The sequence below is a fragment of the Euleptes europaea genome, chromosome 6, assembly GCF_029931775.1.
Source record: "Euleptes europaea isolate rEulEur1 chromosome 6, rEulEur1.hap1, whole genome shotgun sequence".
In the NCBI taxonomy this organism is placed as follows: Eukaryota; Metazoa; Chordata; class Lepidosauria; order Squamata; family Sphaerodactylidae; genus Euleptes; species Euleptes europaea.
Genome location: NC_079317.1, coordinates 41,300,444 through 41,320,338, shown reverse-complemented (window position 1 = coordinate 41,320,338; position 19,895 = coordinate 41,300,444). Strand labels below are relative to the sequence as shown.

The 19,895-nt window shown below is 41.5% G+C and overlaps 1 protein-coding gene across 3 annotated transcripts in view; it reads left to right on the top strand.

Annotated features, from left to right (window-relative positions):
* The window catches only part of NUBPL (NUBP iron-sulfur cluster assembly factor, mitochondrial), a 79,798-nt gene extending 62,982 nt beyond the window's left edge, over nucleotides 1-16,816 (top strand). The window contains exons 8-10 of one of the 3 annotated variants that reach the window (XM_056850843.1): nucleotides 7,040-7,160; nucleotides 11,585-11,667; nucleotides 16,652-16,816. In XM_056850843.1, the coding sequence (XP_056706821.1) occupies nucleotides 7,040-7,160; nucleotides 11,585-11,667; nucleotides 16,652-16,714 (267 nt within the window). In that variant the 3' untranslated portion in view covers nucleotides 16,715-16,816. The remainder of the gene's footprint in view (nucleotides 1-7,039; nucleotides 7,161-11,584; nucleotides 11,668-16,651) is intronic. The other 2 variants (XM_056850845.1, XM_056850844.1) reach the window with 2 other exon arrangements.
* The last annotated feature ends 3,079 nt before the right edge of the window (nucleotides 16,817-19,895 follow it).

Below are 19,895 nucleotides of genomic sequence, written 5' to 3'. Positions count from 1 at the left end.
CAAATAAAGCCTAGCCTGAACTGTCCCTAGAGGCTAAAATGACTAAACTAAGGCTATCGTACTTTGGCCATAATTATGAGAAGACAAGAGTCACTGGAAATACAATCATGCTAGGAAAAATTGAAGGCATTAGGAAAAGAGGAAGACCCAACATGAGATGGATTGACTCTATAAAGGAAGTCATGGCCCTCAGTTTGCAAGACCTGAGCAAGCCTGTTAACGATAGGATGTTTTGGAGGATTGATTCATACCGTCGCCATGAGTCGGAAGCAACTTGATGGCACTTCACACACACACACACACACACACACACACACACACACACACACACACACACACCCTTCGCACTGAATTCACAAGCCAGTTTTAAATGGAAAAGCAGCTTGTGTGTTATGCCAGGTGAATTACTGCAATAAAAACTGTCAAACACCTCTGACTCAAGCTTAGTCTCATCTTGTGTTCCCAAGTAAGTTTTGATACCTTCCCTTGTACTTCTCCCAGCCTTTTAAAATGTGTTTAAGATGAGGTTGTTGTAAGATGCACTACCAATTTATACATGGGGACATCCTATTCTTATAGGTTTTTTTCCTATTGCTGTGGGTATTGATTTGGAAACTGCTCAAAGTGGTTGCAGTCTGTAAAGTTGCAGTCTGTAAAGTTCTGCTTAAAGATGCAAGTGTCAAACCTCACCTTTTTTGAGAAATGTACTTACTGAAATTCTTCTTAGGTCCCCTAAAATGTTCCCTAATGTTTCCCTTGAGCCAGAATCCTCCAAATTAGAAGTCTATATCAAGCAACCTGGAAATTTGAACCCCTTCTCCCTAGCAATTTTTGTTATTCCTTTCAACATTTTCTTAATTCCCATATTTATTTAACATGTTTCAATCCTGTGCTCATATCCAGCATTCTCAAAGTTAAATTCATACACATATTTAACGTTGATTTTTGCTTTTCCCATCCAAAATTCAAGTATGAAAACTGGAAAATATTGTAATCTTTGAAATTCCCAGAAGCTTTTGGTTCTGGTCAGGCACTTTAAAACGAATATCCTTAGCAAATGGGTAAACTGGCGTTTCAGACATTCTAAAATGCTTGTGTGTTAATTTTGAGCAACTCAAAGATAGGTAACGTGCCATACTGTGCTATGGTCTTAAAGCAGTGTTGCCAAGAAGCTAGGAGCTGTTATTATTGCTGGCCTACCTTACATGGCTATTGTAAGGACTACAACAAGATAATGTGTGAACTATGGCACTTGTATATATATTTTTTAAGGATAAACCCTCCTAATTGTGAATTTGATAGTCCCATGCGTATCAACATCACTGTGAAATGGACCACACACTGAAGTCTGCTGTATACTTGAGTGGATTCCCATGTTAGCTCATAATTTTCTTTAAAAAATAAAAATAATTCTGCCCCCTTTCAAAAAACTGTCCAGTGAGCATTCAGTATACTCCTTGCTCTCCCAGAGCCACAAAAAGTTGGCTGTTCAGCATTAAAGGAGGGGGAAGTCCAAAAGGAAAATGAAAGAGAATGGGAAAACTGGCTGGCTTGACCGACAAGGTTATAGTATCTTTTAGAGGAGAGATGAGGGCCATGGGGAATCTGTACTGTGAAACGTGTGTCTACTTACCCGAATGCCTCCCTCAGCTAGTCAGAAGGGTGTTATAAGATCTTACATGCTCTGAAGCTAAAATTATTGTGGTAGAGGATTGGTTACAATTTTAAAAACAGCACTCTGGTTCTTAATTAATCTCCTTCATGCTCAGCCATACTCCTAATGGCTGTGCTGCAAAAGGGACCGGTGCTCGCTTATAGTTTGGAATGGCTCATGGGAATGGATGTTGTGAACATTTCCATAGAGCACAATGGCATGGTAGGGTTACCATCGTCCTGGAGGGAAAAAAATAATAACCTGTCCTTGTGACAGACACTTGACAGGATGTTATTTATGGTGCATGTTATTCACCTCCTTGACATGAAAAGCTTCAGCTACCCATTTTCACACAGTAAGCCTCGGTTAAAGGGACAGGACATGTTTCTCGAGGCCTGTTGATGACGCTAAGCATGAGACTGCTGAACTCTGAGGCTGCTTAAGTAACTTGTGCTCCCCTGTGGTCCTGAATCTTAGCAATCAAGCTATACAGCATATGAAGCTGTATTTCTACCCTTTCCTCCCATTTTGTATGGGAGGGTTTGAGGAATGCGGACTTTTAATTGTTTATTCTTCCCCTTTGTAGGCCTCACAATTAGTTATGTTACATGTTGCTGTGCGCACATCAAGTTGTGAACTAAGGCCCCAAATCCTTCCCTCCTTCCCATTACTTGGCTGTTATTTTTTTGCTTTTGTAAGTTTTAAATAGCCCAGGACTTCTTAAAGCAAGCATCCTACAGTGAGAACACCTGGCCGAGCATTGCATCCTAAATGAAAACTGGTTTTGCCACTTATTAATGAATGCACATTTAGCCTGGAATGCCACTGGGAACAAAACACTTGCAGATGGACTTAATGGATTCCATGATTTGTATATACATGCACACCAAAGCTGAACATCCATAACTCAAAGGTCTAATATTCATACATTGTAAAATATTAATAGAACTGTTAAGGGGGAGTAAATGAAATAATGAAACATAATTATATAGGAATTTTGAAGCTGGTAGGTAGAATTCCAGTCACTGGAAAAGACAGTCATGCTAGGAAAAGTTGAGGGCAGCAAGAAAAGAGGAAGACCCAACAAGAGATGGATTGACTCAATAAAGGAAGCCACAGCCTTCAATTTGCAAATCTGAGCAAGGCTGTCAAAGATAGGACATTTTGGAGGACTTTCATTCATAGGGTCGTCATGAGTCGGAAGTGACTTGACGACACTTAACACACACACACAGGTAGAATTGATGTTAAGAGGGGTTTTTTTGTTTTTGTTTATGAGCTTTCGTGAGCTACTGCTCAAAGTGAGTTGTGGCTCACAAAAGCTCATACCCTGCCAGAAATGTTGTTAGTCTTTAAGGTACTACTGGACTCTTGCTTTTTCTATTGCTATTGATAGACACGGCTACCCGTCATGTTCTAGTAACAAATGAGGTATGTAGTAGGATACTGGAGCACTACTTTGTAGTATTGCTGCCTTCGAAGGGTAGGGGAAATTGCAAGCTAGTTCCTGTACAAACATGTGGAATCTGTCATTTCATTGCCTCCATGTAATGGTATTCTACACCTGGGCTTCATGGTCACTTTATAGAGTGTCTCATGTATCTGGATTTCATGTCAGCTACCATACATACTGTGACAGGGACAGGCTAGAGAGGGAAGCCACTTACTGGAGGCCAGGAGGTGTCCTGTGAAGAAAGCCCTGAGACATGGCTGGGAGCAAAAGGGGACACCAGCAGCTCTGAGAAGCCTGTTTAGAAAAGGCAAAACAAACTCCAGATGGAGCTGGTGAAGGCTAACAACCCTAAATAGGGTTGCCAACCTCCAGGTACTAACTGGAGATCTCCTGCTATTACAGCTGATCTCCATCCAGTAGAGATCAGTTTACCAGGAGAAAATGGCCGCTTTGTCCATTTTCTCCAGGCCCCAAAAACCTCCTGCTGGTAGTGAAGAGGGACCTGTCAACCCTAACCCTGGAGAAGGTGGAGCCAGCAACCATTATCAGCAGCTGGCAGTAGGTGAGGCAGCCTGTCAGCCAAGCCAGGGTCCTTGTTAAGGCAAGGCTTAAAAGCAGCATGGAGGGGCTTTGCTGAGGATGGCAGATGGAGAAGCAAGGGGAACTTCTGAGCCAGGAGGCAGGAAGAGTGCTGTCAGCTACTTCCTTGCACTGTATGCCTAAAGGACTTTATAAACAGCTGGCTTTACTGAGTTCTGCTTGTGTTTGGAGGAATAGGAACAATGGACTCTAAACTGGGTTGCTGGCTCCAGGTTGGGTAATACCTAGAGATTTGGGGAATGGAGCCTGAGGAGGATGGGGTTTGGGGCGGGGCTTCAATGGGATATAATGCCTTAGAGTCCAAAGCAGTCATTTTCTCCAGGTGAACTAATCTCTGTCGCCTGGAGATCAGTTGTAACCCCAGGAGATCTCCAGCCACCACCTGGAGGTTGGCAACCCTAACCTTTACCCAACTGGCTATGGGCTACAGTATTGCAGGTCACCCAGGAGACACCCAGTATAGGTTATATTATTACATTTAATATTTAAAACACACCCACACCTTCCAAGTGTTTCTGCATTAAGAATTTAATGTAGTTTCTGTCTGCTTCATCCCAATTGGAATTTTGAAACTGGAATTCCTGAACCTAAGATGTTGCCAAAAACATATGCTAAAAAGTCTAACAATGACCTCCTAAACAGGATCACACCTTTCTAAGCCTCATGATTTCAGTGGATTTGAAAGGGCATGTCTCATTAGGTTGATTATTTTACAATGGAGCTGAATCCTTCATTATCCTGATACATTTGCAAATGTGGCTGCTATTATTCCCATTGATCGCAATTTTAGAACAGATTGGGGCATCCTGAAAGAATTACAGCATTGCTTTGACTGAGATAACATTCTGACAGCATTGGAAGTAATATCAAAGAACAGTCTGCCTTGTTCCTGTTTGTCTCTCTCACACATTTAAAATTTATATTTATGTATAATAAAAAAATCTTAGACACATACCTGCAAGGTAGGCCTGGATTTCTTCTCTATTATTGTATCTGGGGAAATTGCATCTGTCACTTTTAGCTACTACATCTTTATTGAGAGAAATGCCTGACCATCACACAAAATTCACTTGTTGACTTCTGTTAGTGGTTATATCTGAATGTACCCTAAATTGAACAAGCAGCCAACTATCCTCTGCACAGAAGGCAACCCAGTTCAACAGTTACATAAAGAGGCCTGGCAGAAGTTACTTTTTGTGATAATGTCAATTTCCATAACTGCATGGGGAAAGTTCCTTATTCTTAAATTTAGAATCAGAATCATAAGAGTTGGAAGGAGCCATAAAGGCCATCTAGTCCAACCCCTGCTTAATGCAGGATCAGCCTAGAGCCTCCCCGACAATCCCTGAAAGTACAGGTGTGTGTGTGTGTGTGTGAAGCTGTTTCTACTGAATCAAATCAGTCAGTATTGTCTACTCTGACTGGCAGCAGCTCTTCAGGTCTTCGGCAGAGGTCTTTCACATAACCGACTACCTGATCATTTTGTAACTGAGAATGCCAGGGATTGAACCTGGGACATTTTGCGTGCAAAGCAGGTGCTCTAAAACTTAACCATGGCCCTTTCCAGAATCCCACAAATGAAACCCAATATTTACACATCACATTTTGTAAATGGAACATTTTTGTTACAAATAATAGTCTTAATAGGAAAGCGGAGTGTTATTTCTGTTGTGAAATCCTAGTATGCAGAAATTGTTTTGAGTGATGAATAAAATATAATTAGTTTTTTCTTTGTTCTTATTTAAAAAAGCAGGCATTAATGTTATGTACAGTCTAGCCAACTTTCCTGACAGGTTCTATAAGTTAATTTGGTCCACTTGTCATTTAAAAGGATATATCTAATGTAAGTTCATTAGGTTTTCCTTTAATACTTTGTCACCAGTGTGCCTTATGTAATTATTTCGGTTATTTGATCTTTAAATGTGTCGTCTTGTTTCAGAGAGAATAGCAAATCACAGTTCTTCTTCTGAAGATCTTTTCTTATAAACAGCCAGTGAAGTCCATTATTATTATTATTATTATTGGCCATGTGGTTCAAAGACTTCCTTTTAGCTTTGACGTGATCTAGCCGCTAACAATGAATTCTAATGTATAAGTAGTGAAGGCAGGGATCACCACGTCCATTTAGATGGTCAGCTCACAGTTAACTACAGAATGGGAAGAAGTGCTTAAACTTGTCTGCCTGGTGAGAGTTTGAAGCATGAGCCAAGAGAGTCCAAAAGCAGGCAGCTTTAAAGCGGGTGGAGGGGGCAAAAACGGCTCTAGCTTGAGGCTCTGGTAGTTTCTGTTTCTTTGGGGGATGACTGCAGATTCGGTATTAGCACTTTCTGCCGAGTTTATTTCATTCTTTCTTCCTAGCCTGCCTTGCGCACTGAGATTCAAGGCGGATTACACAATCAAAAATGCTGTAATGCAATCCGAGCAGTATAATGCATAAAATAAAACATGCAATACTATGGCATCGCAAAATTAGAAAGTAGTATATCACATCCTGTAAAACCGTATAATGCATATAACAAACAATGAAACAAAACTGGATTACAAAATTAGAGATGTGGCGCAATAGTATAATGTATACACTGAACCAAGCAATGAAATCTGCCTAAAATTCTGCAGTCATTAGCTATGACTTCCATGAAAGGTTTTTCTGAACAATTAAAAAAACTGCAACAGTATCGTGTATAGTTTGTTATAAAAACAATTTGCTTCCTCTTGGTATATTTTGTTAAAAAACAAATAGGTTGTTTTTCATAACAAAGTAACCAGAAGTCTCTATTCCTGCCTGGAAACTTCTTCCTGGTTGGGAGAAGGGTTTTACGATTAAATAACATGAATAAAAATTAAACATTTTACGATTAAATAACATAGGATGTTTCACTATCCCATAGATGACATGTGAACATAAGAAGAATTTCATTATACTTAAAGGAAATTACCCATTTTTATTCAGTTGTGATTTATATTCTTCTATAAGATCTTCTTTTATTACTCCATTGATTTCACACTTTCCTGTATGTTCTCACGACTCACACTTAATCTATCTGCTGCCTGGTAAAGATAAGGCTGTTACTCTTTCCGTAGTTTATTATTTAACGGCTGCTTTGAAGATACGCTGAAAGTTATAATCAAGTTATGCCTGAATGCTCATTTGTGTACAGGCGCTCTTTTTGCACTGGAACTGGATTAAAGGAAATCTACTTAACTTTTTCTTAGGATGGGGTGGAATGCAATATTTATATGTGCCAACTATATGTGGCTAGTTAATTTCTTTCATCATTTTATTTTACATTTTATACAGTTATCTTTCAGATGATTTTTTTTTAATTCCCCAGGTTTTGGGTCTTGTCCAAAACATGAGTGTTTTTCAGTGTCCAAAATGTAATCATGAAACCCATATTTTTGGAACTGATGGTGTGAGAAACCTAGCAGATGATCTTGGTCTGGATGTTTTAGGTAAGATAATCATGATTTAAAACAATTCTCTAATGGAGCAGAAGTTAGAAGAAACATTGCGTGCAATCCAGAGTTATTTGTTTACTGTAAATTATAATACATGGGCTTGGATCCAGTGATACGCAAGTAGAAATTTAAACAGACTTAGCATATCTCTGCTTGCACAAGAATTTGTACAACACCTAGTGCTTTTCTTCCTATATATTATAGTGCCCGGAAATCAGTTGCCTGAGATCTTGTGCAAGAAATGCAAGTGGTGGTGCACATGAGCACATGAAGCTGCCTTATACTGAATCAGACCCTTGGTCCATCCAAGTCAGTATTGTCTACTCAGACCGGCAGTGGCTCTCCAGGGTCTCAGTCAGAGGTCTTTCACATCACCTACTTTGTTCGTCCTTTAACTAGAGATGCCAGGGATTGAACCTGGGACCTTCTGCATGCCAAGCAGATGCTCCATCCCCTCCCCATCAAGTGCCATCAAGTCGCAGCTGACTTATGGCGACTTCTTGAAGTTTTCAAGGCAAGAGAAATGCAACTGATGAGCGGAAGGTCGGACCCAGGATTTAAGGCGTCACCTGTTCTGGGATTGCACTCCTAATGAAGGAAGAAGTCCGTAGTCTTGTGTGTGAGAATAGAAACAGCATAGGGGTCAAAGTGGGGGATCTGCAGCGGGAGAGTACAATCACTGGAAATTGCTATGCATCCCCCTTCTGTCAGAGGAACTGCTAGCAGTGTATAACCTGCTTCTCATCTTGTCAGGATCTGCAGGGGCAGCGGCTTGTCTGCTGTGTAAAAAGCAGCCTCTGAACTTCTTCAGCCTGAGGGAGGGGGGGCAGGTAACTTCTCGGGGGAAAGATGTCTATTCTCTGAGATGGACAGCACCGGGGAGCTTGGCCAGAAGAATTTGCTCCATCCCTTACTATGGAAGGTGTTTGCAGTCAGTAATGGAAATAGGATGGAGAACAGTGTTGAATGCTTTGATATTTAATAATGAGCTGTAAAACATAGCATGCCTTAATTAAACTGGTGGATGAGATAACACTTGTATAGTTTTCATGCGCTGCTACAGTGGCATCAGTTCATAACAGGTTATTCATTAAGAACTGGGAGGTTGACTTCACAGAAACCTTCATCAGAACATCAGAGGCTGATAAAGACCCAGCAGACCAAGAAAATTCATAATTAAAAGTACATAGTTGAGTTCGCTTAGCTGTCTGCTCGAAGCCGTGATGACAATTAGAGCCTGGGTCTTTGCTTCAGCCTTTAGATATCCTACTCAGTGAGAAGCCTCTAGTGACCAGGCTTCTACCATCTAAGAGTAGATTCATTTCTCTTCTGACAGATGCCTGTATTGGTAGAAGCAAATAACTAGTCAGCAGCAGAAGAAAAAAGTATATCTACATCGGGTGTACAGCAAGTTAAGTGCCGGGAAGAACAAAGGGAGCAAAAGTGTTATGGAATTTATTTTCAACTGTAGAGCATTTTGACCAGCTTCTGAATCCTTTCTTCAAGGAGCTCAGGAAGGAGTACTTGGATCTCCCCTCCTCCATTTTATCCCAAAAACAACCCTGTGAGGTAGGACAACCCTGAGAGACAGTGACTGGCCCAGGGTCACCCAGTAACTGTCATGGAAAACAGGGATCTGAACCCAGGTCTCCCTGATCCTAGTTCAATACAATATGCTACATTGATTCTTAGTGTTAATATTCACACATAGTCAATATTTCACAGATGGTCAAATTAATGAGTTTCCCCTCTTTTTTTTTTAAGGCCAAAATCTCACCTTGCATTTATTTAGCAAACTGATAACCTGATCTATGAAACTCAACAGGTGTAGGGAGGGCATGCAGTTGCTATAGAATCCTGGATACTTTTTGATAGCTGGATGGAGCTGATGTGTCCCTGTGGTTTTCTTTGCAGCAATAGACTAAGCAGGATTTTTCTTTTAGCAGTACCAAAGCTGTGGGTTAAGTAACAACAACAAGTTGCTTTTGCTGTGGCAGTGCCAGCAACTCTTTGCACCACCACAGTAAATGTGGTGAAAGTAAATCTGCACAACAGGGCAAGGTACAAAAAAGGGAGATGTTTCTACAAACTTGGGGAATCCAGGTTTTTACAAACCTGGGGGTTTAACCTATGCCTTAATTAAAGAAACAATGTGTGTATAGCCATACACATTGCAACTTAAAAAAATCCCAACAGATCTCATGAGATCACGGTCGGCGCTATGGAGTTGCCTAGCAACCCCATTTTTTTACGGTAAAGAGTGGATTGGGGAGAGACAGCTGAGACAGGACAGTTTGAATGAAGAGGGAAAGTGGCACTTTGAGAGTTGGAGGGGAAAGAAAAAGCAATGACTGAAGATGTGGGGGGGGGGATGACCATGAAAGAAGGAAGTAAGGGCCAGTAAAGGAATGGGGTTTCCTGTCCCCATGAGTACATGTGAGTTTCTCTCTTGTTTTTTTATAATGATGAGAATTCACTTTTAAAATTCCAGTTGAGAAGCTACGTGGATGTTTTTCATTTCAGTTTTACAGCCTGCTTGTGTCGTCTCTTTCCTGGCATGTAAGCTCTGGCACTAAAATTTCCATAGTTTTCAGATGTATACATCAGTGCAAAAATGTTGTGAATCAGGGCATGTGTTACTCATGCAGCTATAGTATGTAATTAAAGTTGTCTGTAGAACTAAGTTATGAAGAGAAGAAAAGCCCTTATTCCTGTATCTCATTATATATACATATATATGTGTGTGTATCTGGATTTGATGTATGACTTCAATTAGTGTATAATGTTGTAATGGCTGAAATCTCAAACATTTATTTTCTATAGAGATTTTTTTTTTTGTAAAAATGAGAATATTTAGCATGTTAATGTATAATTTTTCTTTATTTCTGTGGCAGACCCCTGCTGATTATAAAAGCACAATATACAGCTGTTAACCGTTGGAGAGAAAATTAATTGAATATGTAACTAGCCTTTAATTAAACCAGTAGTCATCTAATAACAATAAAACTTCTTTCATTTTTGGCAATTAAATATTTAAGCACACATTTTGAATATTGATTAGGGTGATCCAGCCCTGGAAATCCATAAGGAATGAATGCAGTATTGATGGAAACATGTGACGCATGTCTTTGAATACCCCTGCTGGGGGACACACACAACAAGGGGAGCCTTTGGCCCCCATGCTCTGTTTGTGGGTTCCAGAGGCATTTAGACTAGGGTTGCCAGCTCCGGGTTTGGAAATACCTGGAGTTTTTGGGGCGGAGCCTGAGGAGGGTGGGGTTTGGGGAGGAAAGGGACTTCAATGCCATAGAGTCCAATGGCCAAAGTGGCCATTATCTCCAGGGGAACTGATCTCTTATCGGCTGGAGATCAGTTGTAATAGCAGGAGATCTCCAGCTAGTATCTGGAGATTGGCAACCCTATTTGGTCTGATTGAGCTCAGCTGCTTTGGTGTTCATGTCCAAAAACAGGAACTTTTATCTTGAAACCTTGGGAGGGGGTTGTAGTTGTTCTATAGTTGGGCTTTAACTCTGTGGACGTCATCTACCAGCTGGGCTTTTGGCTTGGTTTTTGGCATAGCAGTGTACTGAGCACAAGCTTCTCTGGAGCCAGTTTCTGGTTCCAGGATAGAGAGAGAAGGCTGCTGAGCTGAAAGCAAAACCAACCAACCAGCAATCCTCAATAATGCATGGAGGTTTTGGCTTGTTTTCTTCCGTCATACTAAAATAAGCTATATATGAATTTTTGTTTGTATGGAGAACTGGTAGAGTATAGTTGCAAAGAGCTGTGATCTGGGAGATACTGAGTTCAAATATTGCTTCTAACTCACTAGGTGGTCTCAGAAAAGCCTTTTTTAAGCTCTCCCCCCAGCTGTTATATGAGGCTAATAGTACAGGCCTTCCTTCCAAGGCTGTTGTAAGGATTACAACACAATAATAATTGTGAAGTACTTTTAATACTGAATGCTGTTTATAAATACTGCATATTACGATGCTTCCATTTTAATTTCAGCAAGTGAGAAAGGAATATCTGTTGTTTGTAGATGACTGCAAAGCAGTATTTAATCTGTCCAAAAGTATGAATAGATTTGAAATAGCTGTAATTATTTTGTAGCCCAATCTTGTCAGAGCTCGGAAGCTAAGCAGGGTTGGCCTTGGTCAGTATTTGGATGAGAGACCACCAAGGAATACCAGGGTTGCTACACAGAGGCAGGCAATGGGATACCACCTACAAATGTCTCTTGCCTTGAAAATCCTATGGGGTTGCCATAAGTTGATAGGAGAGAGAGAAAGAGAGTACTCCAGCTGATTTTAATTTCAATATACTAATTTTTGCTCTGGAACAATCTTTAGCACTGGTTAAATTAGGGACATTTATGAATTACTGAATCTTTATAGATGTTTACATTCTTAATTCAGGTGACATTCCACTACATCTGAACATAAGAGAGACCTCTGATAGTGGGAAGCCAATTGTAGTGTCACAGCCTGAAAGCAACATGGTGAGTTTAACATGGTAATCTTGGATTTTAAAGCTGAAAGGGTTTGCATGTGTTATCTGACAACTGGAAACCCTTATTTTTGTGCCAATAATCAAAATTTCAACAGAGTTCATCCATTTTCTGTAATAATCATGTATTTTCTATAATAGTGGTGCAATGACTGTAATACCTTTCTCTGTGCATCTGTTTGATTACTGTAAGCCATTATTTGAATAAGAAGCAATTTAATCAGTATACTTGTATAAAATGCAAAGAAAAAATTGGATCAAGCTGCACAACCTTGAAGGAAGTTTCAGTATAATTCTATGGTAGATGGACAGATGAAAGTAAAAGATGGTTGGCTACAACTATAAAGTGGTATAGCTTATAAAAGTTCGAACAATGTTTTCACCAGGGAATGGAGGGATAACTCCTTGAGACAATCTGTGTTACCCAACTAAGATATTATGGCCAAAAAACATTTCAGTGAGGTAAAAAGTGGAGTGTTCCCACAACTGTTGAGATAATTGAGCTTACTATTTATCAGCCTATCCAAGATGAAATCAAAATTGTCCAACATTGTCCTATTCTAAAGTTTCCGTTGGCCAAACTGTCAAGAAAAACCTTGACAAGAACTTTCAAAAGAACATTTTTCTAAAATATTATTCCAATTGGGCAAGACAGAAGAGTGTGTTACAAATCTTGTAGTCACAGCAGTTACCATACATGTTTTCTTAGTCCAGAAATAGTTACTCCAGTTTTTTTTCTTTATCCACAACCCCAACACTTCACTAGGCATATGGTAGGCAGGGGAGGAGCAGCATTTTTCAGCTCTTCCCATACTTTATGCCAGATGCTAGCGTGGGTGTTTAACTACAAAGAGTAAATCTGAGCGTAGACTCTGGTTTGGAGCTCAAGGCATCATACATGAGGGGAGGGAGCTATTCCAAGGTCTCCAGTTCAAGAGTTATCATTGGCAGAGCTGCTCTGCCTTTCAGCCACACTCTGGGATCATGTCCTGAGTCGTCATGGAAGAAAGCTATCAGGAGTTTTTTGGGACAAAGCAGAATGTAAAGTCAATTAGGTAGAACTTTATCCTGAACTTGTGTTTGCTAACTTATCGCATCTGGTATGCCTAGTTGCTTTGCTTATGAAGGGGCTGTTTTGTATACATATGGGAATCATGCAAGTGGATAGGCCTTCCTTTCCATTTTTACTGCTTCAGTTCCCACAGCTGGCAAAGTAAAACTGCTTTTTGGTTCTAAAGCGCCTTGCTTCATTAACTGTAGGAAATGCATAGTGAAAACTGCAAAGAATACTCTATCCATATATTTGATTTCTCTGTGCGCTCCAAGGATACTTTGGTTGAACGTTCGCATAAATGGAAACTATATAATATAGAAAGTGTCTGAAAGACAGAACATGGGAACATTATAAATCTGAAAATGTTTAAAGAATCTGAGTAGACTGAGGCACTAAAAGGAGCTTGATGTGATGGGTATATAGTGAATGGGTTTCTGCCCTTTTATTTGTTCTGTTTTTTTTTTTCTGTTCACTGCAGAGCAGGTCTTTGGTTTCCAAATGATTGGTCAGCAAGCTATTAATGTTAAACTGTCAGCTTTCCCCTTATGCTAGGGAAAATACATTTTTGCTTTCCAGAAAGATGATCTATAGCTGTTCCCTTCAGAAAATCCAGACACCCCCCCCCCAATGGTCAAATCTCTAAATCTAACATATTAATATGAAAACAGTTCTGGAAGATAAATGAAAACTGTAAATCTCTCCTTTCCATATCAACCGCTGAATTTTTTCTTGTTTGATTTCAATTCATCTTGTGTTTCTTGGTACTGATGGTACCAACAGTTGAATCCAGCATTCTTATCAGATAAATGCCCCATTAAAAGGAAAACTACTAAGAAAAAGGAAAGGCTGTATGTATAGACTTTATGTAAAAAGCAAAATCTAGACTAGTTTCTGTTTTGATCTAGTATTACATATTGATGGGTGCTAGCAAGGGCAAAAAAAGCTTTTTTTCTGAAATAATCTACAGTTCTGTGTATCATAAGGATTTTGTTTCTTCTAAATAATGACCATATGTAGTTGTGGTCTCCAATTAACAACCTTGAAACCAATAAAAGCCTTCCCTCTACATAATCTTCTGCTCATGCCCTGTCAATACTATATGAGAATTAGCCGAAGTTTTCAACTCTATAGCAGGCCTGTTTTGCAGAGAACTAATGGGAGCAGAAAGTCCTTAAGGTGGCTGCCTGCCAACAGCTGAAGTGTTTCTCTGCTTCTTTCAGGTTATACAAGAGCAATGGCTGTAAAATATTGTTAATTAATGCATTTATTTTGCAGCCTCCTCTGGAGACCTGCTTGAGGCAACTCATGAAGCAAAAACAGTGCAACAATAAAATCCTACAAGATGAAAAAATTATCAATATTAAAACCAGCCATTAAATAAGAAAGACCCTGTCAACAAAAAACAATATTCAGCATCCTAAAATTGGTATTCATAAAATAGCCTCCGGCTAGAAGAAAGCATTAAAAATAGCTTCTAAAAAGATGGAAGCCTTCAGTTAATAGCCTAGTTGAAGAGAAATATTTTAATTGGGGGCCTTACAAGTTCACAAGGTTGGAAGAGACCACAAGGGCCATCCAGTCCAACCCCCTGTCATGCAGGATCCCACAATCAAAGCACTCCAGACAGATGGTCATCCAGTCTCTGCTTAAAGACCTCCAAAGACAGGGACTCCACCACCCTCCGAGGCAGCGCATTCCACCGTTGAACAGCCCTCACCGTCAGAAAGTTCTTCCTGATGTTTAGGTGGAATCGCTTTTCTCTTAGTTTAAATCCATTACTTTGTGTCCTAGTCTCTGGAGCAACAGAGAAGCTAGTTCCCTCATCAACATAACATCCCTTCAAATTTTTAAACATGGCTATCATGTCACCCCTTAACCTTCTCTTCTCCAGACTAAACAAAACCAGCTCCTTAAGTCTCTCCTCATAGGGTCAAGCACCTTACTTGGCACTTAGAGTAAAGTGTCAAGTCAGGTGCCAGCACTGGAAAGGTCCTGTCTTGGGTTGCCTCCTGACTCATCTCAGCAGGCAGGACACACAGAAGGATTTTAGAAGAGTATGATATGATCCTTCAAGTATGAGATGAGATGGTCCTTCAGGTACCAAATCCAGAAACTATTTGACAGCTTTTTCAACAAACGGGTTACATAATCCCTGTATCCAGCCCCTAATGATAGCCTGGCTGCCTCTTGTGGAGCAGCTGAAGTTTTTCAGACAGCTTTCAAAAGCAGCCCCTTATAAAACACCTTCTTGTGATCAGAACATGGATCACTGTAACCAGGCTTGAATCACACATTTTGAGGAAATGTCGATAGCTGATATATCAGCTGAAGGAGAGTAGACCTGAACCTCTTAAGTGTAGGCCAAGATCCAGCAGAATCTCCAAGCTACAACCCTGCTCCTTCACAGGAAATGCAATCTCTTTAAGGGCAAACTGGCTCCTTTGTCCTCACATGGCTTTGTCATTAATGTATAACACCTTAATTTTGCCTGGCATGAGTTACTGGCCTTCAACCACCCTGTTCACATTTTTGTACATTTGCCACCATCACTACCACGGAGTAGGCAAGATAATTTGCACTCAGGTTTGTTTACAATTGCTGAGGTTTTGGAGAGCCATATCAGAGTAGATATTATTAAGCTAGATGGTCTTTGCTGAGTATCATGTTATGTTGGAAGGCATGGCTTCATGATCTTGGTGAATCCTACTGCATCGAAGACTAAGTTATAAGCAGTTTAAATCAGTGGCATCAACCCAACTCATCTCCCAGGCTGTTGAGATGATATGGCTCTTATGAGACCCTTTCTTGGCTCTCCGTTATTCGTTCAGTATTTCAGACAACCATAGTGATGAAAGGAATGTTGAGTATCTGTTTCTGTTAGGACAGCCACAGCACATCAGCATTTTCCTGGAAAGATACCAGCACTGAGTCTTGGCTAGAGACTGGCTGTATAGCTGAGTTTATGTGAACTCAAGCAATAAATTTTGCTCTAATATCACAGTGTAATATTTCAGTATTTTTGATATGCAAGTATAATATAAATAATGATCATATTTGATGTTTCTGGATATTTCTTTTTCAAATATATGTCTTAAAACATATTAATGAGTTTATGCTGCAGACGAGCAGCCAGCTATTAGGATTTGAAACTAAGCTGATTGCTCCCAAGGTCTCCTTGGTTTCCCTTTTGATTCCCTGGCCCAATGGTCCCCTGGCCTCAAAGGCTAACTTGCCTGCCTTGCAAACACTAACTAACTAGCTTTGTCACTGGCTCTGTATGAGGTTTTCCTTAGCTCCCTTTTTCCTTGGCTACTTTTTTAAAAACTCAGGCTTCTGCCTCCTTTATCCTTCTTACCCATTATCAATCAACTTATTTTTAGTTACCTTTCCTTGGCTCCCTGTTTGTTTTCCCTGTGACTGATGTCCCCTTTTTGCTTAGTACTGTGTCACCCAGTATTTCTACATATGGTTCCCCTTCCAGCCCACACAGAGCTCATCTGGTGCCTATGCATGGTACCTCCACCACAGCAGAGTGATATGACACTTAACTGAAACTTCAGTTCACCTGGAGAAAATGGCCGCTTTGGAAATTGGACTCTGTAGCATTGAAGTCCCTCCCCTCTATAACCCCTCCTTCCTCAGGCTCCGCCCCTAAAACCTCCAGGTATTTCCCAACCCAGAGTTGGCAACCCTACTGAAACTGCAGTTCATTCCAGCAGTCTGTTTATTCATTTTCCTGTACATTGAAAGTGTCCCAGTCTCTTTGTATGACATAACCGCTCACGCAGTGGCAGAAGGAGAGAAGATAGTTTTTTTGCTATTGTCAGCAGACAGCCAGATTGTAGTGTCTCTGTGTGAAATCATCTTACATCATCTTGTATTTTTATTTAATAAATGTATTTTAATTTTTTAACGTTTACAGGCCAATGCCTATTTGAAACTTGCTGCTGAAATAGTGAAAAGATTGCCAGTTTCTCCAGCTTGACATCATCGTTTTGTGGATCTATGATTGGAGTCTTACCTGTAAAGCATGTCATAGAAGAATCGGAAGAAAACAGTGTTGTACAGTAAAAGAGACCATATTTTGTATTTAAGAATAAAACTCCCATTTTATAACATGAAAAGTATTGCAGTGAATTATTTTATCCACACCTATATATCCACACCTATCTACATCTAGTGTAGTAATAGAAGTATTGCTGCAGTTCATATGCTGAGTATTTGCAGTGGACTTCCCATAACCTTTAACAGCAAGACAAGTTAGGGTATCTCACTGGTCAGTGATGGGAGACCTTCAGTACATTCTTCAGTAGCCACGAAAGTTAAACTGGAATTCTTAGAGCAGTGGTACTCAATCCATGGCTCGCAAAATGTGCATTCACAGTTGCTGTCATCCCGTAGAGCCATGTTTACTTCCATCCCTGGCATAAGGCCTGCAACTCAAGGGGGCTTGCAGCTTAACTGTTCCTCCAGTGGTCCCTTTTTCAAGGTGGGGATCACCTGCCAACCACAAGCCCCACAGGGCAAGGACCTCACATTGTTGAAACACTTGGCAGGTGTCACATTGGGAAACAGCTCTCAGAAGAACCACAGGTTGGAATGTCAAAGACCCACATGTACTTCCTGAACCACTGATTATCACTGCCTTGGAGAGATTCACCCTAGGTCTTACCATCATTACGGAAGTAGATTGCCTTAAACAAAAATGGCTACCAAATGTTGGCAGTTGTTAGTCTGTAGCTTTCATCTGTATTGAAGATGAACATTAGAAATATACGTTTATTTTGTTCCGTTGTGATGAGCCGTTATCATATCGCCAGACACAATATGCTTCTCAGCCAAGAAACCACATTCTTAAAAATTGGCTTTTTTTGCTTGATGCATTCTCTTATCAGCTGATGCTCGATCATGAGATAATTCCTTATTGTAATCGGCTAAGCAAATTACTCCGTTTCCTTGTATCCTGTTGAGCCTGAATAAACCCAAAACGAAGCAACAAGCTCTTCATTAAAAATCAGACGTATCTGAGATCAGGTTGCCAAGGGAGGAAATAAGTGATAAAAATTAATTACTGATGATTACATATATGAATATATTTCCCCCAGGATATAATAGCCCTGAATCTATAAACAAAAGATTTAATTGCCCTTTTATCCACCACGCACTGAGAAGATTTTGTCGGCATTTCTGCTGCCTTAAGTTTTGCATTGTTATTTTTGTGCTGATAGAGTTAGTCACAGCGGGTGAACAAAAACTTACCCAGGACTTCAGCTTCCATAATCGTCTCCATGAAGTTCTCCATATCTTTAGTTTATGGCATTGTTTATATAGTATACAATGTAGGATGTAATGGCATGACATTTAAATACACAAAGAAAGCAAGAGGATATTTTTACTGAACAAAGTTGTGTTGCTAAAATGGTCAGAGTTCAGTTTCAGCTACTGATAGTCAATCGATGTATTTATTTATGTCCTGCCTTTCTCTCTGAGACTCAAGGAGGATTACAAAATGTTTAAAAACAGTGCAATCATAGAGCATAAGACAAGCAATGAGCACTGAAATTGGACTAGTGTTACAGTATTAGTATACAAGGCAAATCACAACTGTTTAGGCAAGATATAGTGGAATTACAAGGGAAGAAGATAATGGAGTAAAAGCAAAATGATACCTAGAGTAACCACTGCAGCAGACAGCAATCCTGTTTCTTAAGTGCCCTCCTGGACTGTTCAGTTGTACTATGGCTCTAATCCTTTTATAAAAATGCCCTCATCAAATAGAAGGAATTCTCTTATGAATGCATCCTTTTAGATGAATACTTTAGTGCCGTGTTGGCGAACCTATGGCACGCGTGCCAACTCCGGCACGCGTCGCCCTCTCTGCTGGCACACATGGCTCAGCTGGGTGGCGGGGCCCCTGCCCTCCCAGCCGCCAGCTTTGAACTGCTCTGCGCTGCCTGCAGGCAGCGTGGAGCAGTTCAAAGGCCCCACCCCCCTCCCTGGACTCTCAGCCGCCCAGCCTTTCCCCTCTCCCCCCCTCCCCGGCCAAAAACCCGTTTGGGGGGTGCACGAGGCGGCTGCCGCCCTCCAGCCCCCTTCTCTCCCTCCCCCCCTCCCCGGCCAAAACCCCTTTGCGGGCGCACGAGGCAGCTGCTGCCCTCCAGCCCCCTTCTCCCTTTCCCTCCCCTCCTTCCCGGCCAAAAACCCCTTTGCAGGGCACACGAGGCGGCTGCCACCCTCCAGCCCCCTTCTCCCTCTCCCTCCCCCAGCCAAAAACCCCTTTGCAGAGCGCACGAGGCGGCTGCCGTCTTCCAGCCCCCTTCTCTCCCTCCCCTCTCCCTGGCCAAAAAACTCTTTGCAGGGCGCACGAGGCGGCTGCTGTCCTCCAGCCCCCTTCTCCCTTTCCCTCCCCGCTCCCCGGCCAAAAACCCCTTTGCAGAGCGCACGAGGCGGCTGCCGCCTCGCGAGCCGGCCCTCCAGCCCCCTTCCCTTTTTCCCTCGGTGCCTTCCATGGGCAAAAACCCTTTTCCTGGGTTGCAAGGCAGCTGCCCTGCAGCCTCCTTTCCCCTCTCCCTCCAATACCTCTTTCCTGGGCGCACAAAGTGGCAGTGTCCTGGCCCAGAAGCCTCATTCCCCCCCCCGCCAGAAGCCCCTTTCCTCAGCTTGCGAGGCTGCAGCTGCCTCTCATGCTGGCCCAGAAGCCCCCTTCCCCACCAAAAACCCCTTTCCTTGGCGCACGAGGTGGCTGCCGCCCTACTCACCAGCCCAGAAGCCCCCTTCCTTCCCTGGCCAGAAAGCTCTTCCTTTCTTCCTTTCCTTTTCCTCCCTCCATCCCTCCCTGAAAACTTTCCTGATTCCAGCAAATGCCTGCTAGGTCTCTCCAGGACTTCCTTAAGAATGGAGAAGACAGCCCTCCCACAACTGGTAGACTGCCTCTGAATGTGAAGGTACCACTATGGATGTCTGGTTCCCAGCTATAGTAGGTCTAATGCAGTTTTTGTTCTAATGCAGTTTTTGCAGGCAGCGTGGAGCAGTTCAAAGGCCCTGCCCCCTTCCCTGGACTCCCCGCTGCCCAGCGGGGAGTCCAGGGAAGTTGTTTTTTCTAAACTAAAACCTCAGTATTCAGGTTAAATTGCCGTGTTGGCACTTTGCAATAAATAAGTGCGTTT